At 60.8% G+C, this 2944-nt stretch overlaps 1 protein-coding gene across 1 annotated transcript in view; it reads left to right on the forward strand.

Moving 5' to 3' along the window:
* Window positions 1-436: 436 nt before the first annotated feature.
* Window positions 437-2944, forward strand: part of GMORB2_2925 (fungal specific transcription factor) — a gene marked incomplete at both ends in the record, with an annotated part of 3658 nt that continues 1150 nt past the window's right edge. Inside the window, 3 exons of the mRNA XM_035464901.1 lie at window positions 437-691; window positions 767-894; window positions 1018-2907. Coding sequence (XP_035319139.1) covers window positions 437-691; window positions 767-894; window positions 1018-2907 — 2273 coding nt within the window. The remainder of the gene's footprint in view (window positions 692-766; window positions 895-1017; window positions 2908-2944) is intronic.

The following is a 2944-nucleotide window of genomic DNA, read 5'->3' on the forward strand; positions in this document are numbered from 1 at the left end:
AAAGATAAAACGAACCAGTCAAGCCCCTCTGACATGTACGGAGTATCCGGAAGCTTTCAAGTCCAGCTGCCGCTGCGGTTACCTGTACCTTGAACACCTCCCTCCCCCCCTACTGAATACCCCTGCGACTGCACCGATCCAGCTCATGCGAAGTAGAAGACAAGAGGAAATAAAAAGAGGTCAAAGTCGGACAAGAGAAGAAAAAGCAAGAGAGAGATTGCTTGGTCAGAAAAGCGGGTTCGGGAAAGATCGACACAGAACTGCTTATTCCATCACTCTGCTTCTTGTCCTTCTTCTGCTCTCTCTCTCCCCCCCCCCCAAACTCCTTTCTCTCTCTACTTCACCCCACTACCGACGACGACGGCAACAGATTCGACAGAACGCATTCGACAGAACTCTCCTCACGAGCAAGCGCACCATCTGTACGGTCTGATAGGAGAGACGACACGGCGAGATGGATCACATGAACTTCACAATGGCCGGCATGGCACCGCATCATCGACCTCAGCAGCAGCAGCAGCGGCACAACCACGTCATATCCCCCCCACCCCCGATATTCGGCGCATACGGTCCCGTCGTGCCGGATGCCTCGCTGTCGCAGCTGCCGCCTGACTTGGCTGCTCAGATGCTCTCGGATGCTCATCTGGCGTATGACGACGTTCACGATCCCAAGCGCAGGAGGATAGCTAGGGTATGTCTGAGGAGGAGGGGGGGGAGGGAGGGAGAGGGAGAGCGGGACGAGAAGAAGACTGACGCCGTCGAGTAGGCCTGCGATATGTGCAGGAAAAAGAAGATCAAGTGCGATGGTCGTCTGCCAGCTTGTACCCAGTGTATCAACTACAAGACTGACTGCGTCTTTACGCACGTCGAGAAGAAGAGGACGCCGCCAAAGGGGTACGTCTCGAATCCTAGGTGCTCGTTTCCGTCGCTGGTATACTGACACGCACCCCCTCCTCCTCCCCCCCCCCGGGTCCCACCCCTTCTCGACGAAAAGTGCAAAGTACATTGAAGGATTAGAGAATCGTCTCGACCGCATGGAGAATCTCCTCAGACTATCTGGCATGTCCTCGAAAATCGACATCTCCCTCTCTCTCTCTCTCCCACATGGCTGATGCTAACACCAACACCCCCCACCACCAATCTAGGCGTCCTCGGTGAAGACGAAGAGTCAACAGACTTGGCCGAGCTGGAGAAACGCCTCGAGGAGAAGAACCGTCGTCAGTCGGCCCGGCTGTCCAGCGGAACCGCCCCCAGCCCGGCCACGTCCCTGTCGCAGCCGCCTGCTGCGGCGCCCAACGACGCCGATGGCTCGCCGCGCAGCATGACCGCCGGGCCGTCGCCGGGCACCGCCAGGGACAGCATCAACTCCAGGGATGATCTGCCCGTCAACGGCCCACACTCTCCCAACCTGGACAGCGGCGGCGACGAACAGGGGCAGCAGAGGCAGCAGCAGCAGCAGCGTCAGAACCCGGATGATGTGTCGGCTCTGTCCGACATGATGTGCTCTCTCGTCACCACCCAGACGGGTGAGACGCGGTACTTGGGTGAGCTTCCCTCCATCCCTCCTTCTCTCCCCCTCTCCCTCTCTCTCCCTCTCTCTCTCCCTCTCTCCCTCTCCCTCTCTTTATATGGCCCTTCTCCCATGCAAGACTCTTCTGACCTGCTTCCAGGCTCCTCATCCGGCTTCTCCATCTTCTCCCCCAAGGGAATCCAGTGGGTCAACGCCAAGACGGGCGACGACTCGTTCCAGAAGACGATTTCCGAGGTGTCGGACGACGACCACAAGTGGACCAACTGGAAGCCGCACGTCTTCAACGACGTCTTCCGGCGGACCGTGTTCCGGCCGCTGCCGCCCAAGGACGAGGCGCTCTCGCTGCTCAAGGACTACTTTGAGAACTTCAACTGCATGCTCCCGCTCTTCCACCAGCCGACCTTTATGCACCTGGTGCACCGGCAGTACTCGTCGGACATGTACCAGGGGTCAGGGTGGTGGGCCAGCCTCAACTGCGCCCTGGCCATCGCGCACCGCCTGCGGGTCATGACCAACCTGGTGCCGCAGGAGGAGGACGACAAGGCGTGGGGCTACCTCAAGAACGCCATGGGGGTCTTCACCGAGCTGACGATGCGCAACGCCGACCTGCTGAGCGTGCAGGGCCTGCTGGGCATGGCGCTCTTCATGCAGGGCACGCCCAACCCGCAGCCGAGCACGCTGCTGGTGGCGGCGGCGATCCGGCTGGCGCACACCATCGGGCTGCACAAGCGCGGCACCGGCTTCAACCTCAACCCCATCGAGATCGAGCAGCGCAAGCGCGTCTTCTGGATCGCCTACATGCTCGACAAGGACCTGTGCCTCCGCGCCGGGCGCCCGCCGGCCCAGGACGACGACGACATGAACGTCGACCTCCCCGACGCCGACCCGGACGACAACATCGGCAACATCCCCCTCGCCGACGGGAAGGGCAAGATGAACCTCTTCCGCACCATGTGCGAGTTCGCCATCATCGAGTCCACCGTCTACAAGAAGCTCTACTCCACCAGCGCCGCCAAGAGACCCGTCGGCGAGCTGCTCAGCACCATAGGCGAGCTGGACCGCCAGCTCGAGGAGTGGAAGGACGCCATCCCCATCGATTTCCGCCCCGAGCACGAGATCAAGGCTTCCCACACGCCGCTCATCCTTCACGTCGTCATGCTGCACTTCACCTACTACAACTGCCTCACCACCATCCACCGCATGTCGGTCGACCACGGCTTCTGGACCAGCCGCCTGGCCGACTACGCCGTCCAGGGCCTCAACACCAGGGCCCTGAACCCCAGGGTCTACTCTTCCGCCGCGCTGTGCACGGCTGCCGCCAGGGCGTCCATCTCTCTGATCAAGTATATCCCCCAGGGAGATTTCTCATGCGTCTGGTACGTCGCACACTCTTCTCTTCACTCTACTCCCCCC

Source organism: Geosmithia morbida (assembly GCF_012550715.1).
Source record: "Geosmithia morbida isolate 1262 chromosome Unknown scaffold_15, whole genome shotgun sequence".
NCBI classification, from domain to species: domain Eukaryota; kingdom Fungi; phylum Ascomycota; class Sordariomycetes; order Hypocreales; family Bionectriaceae; genus Geosmithia; species Geosmithia morbida.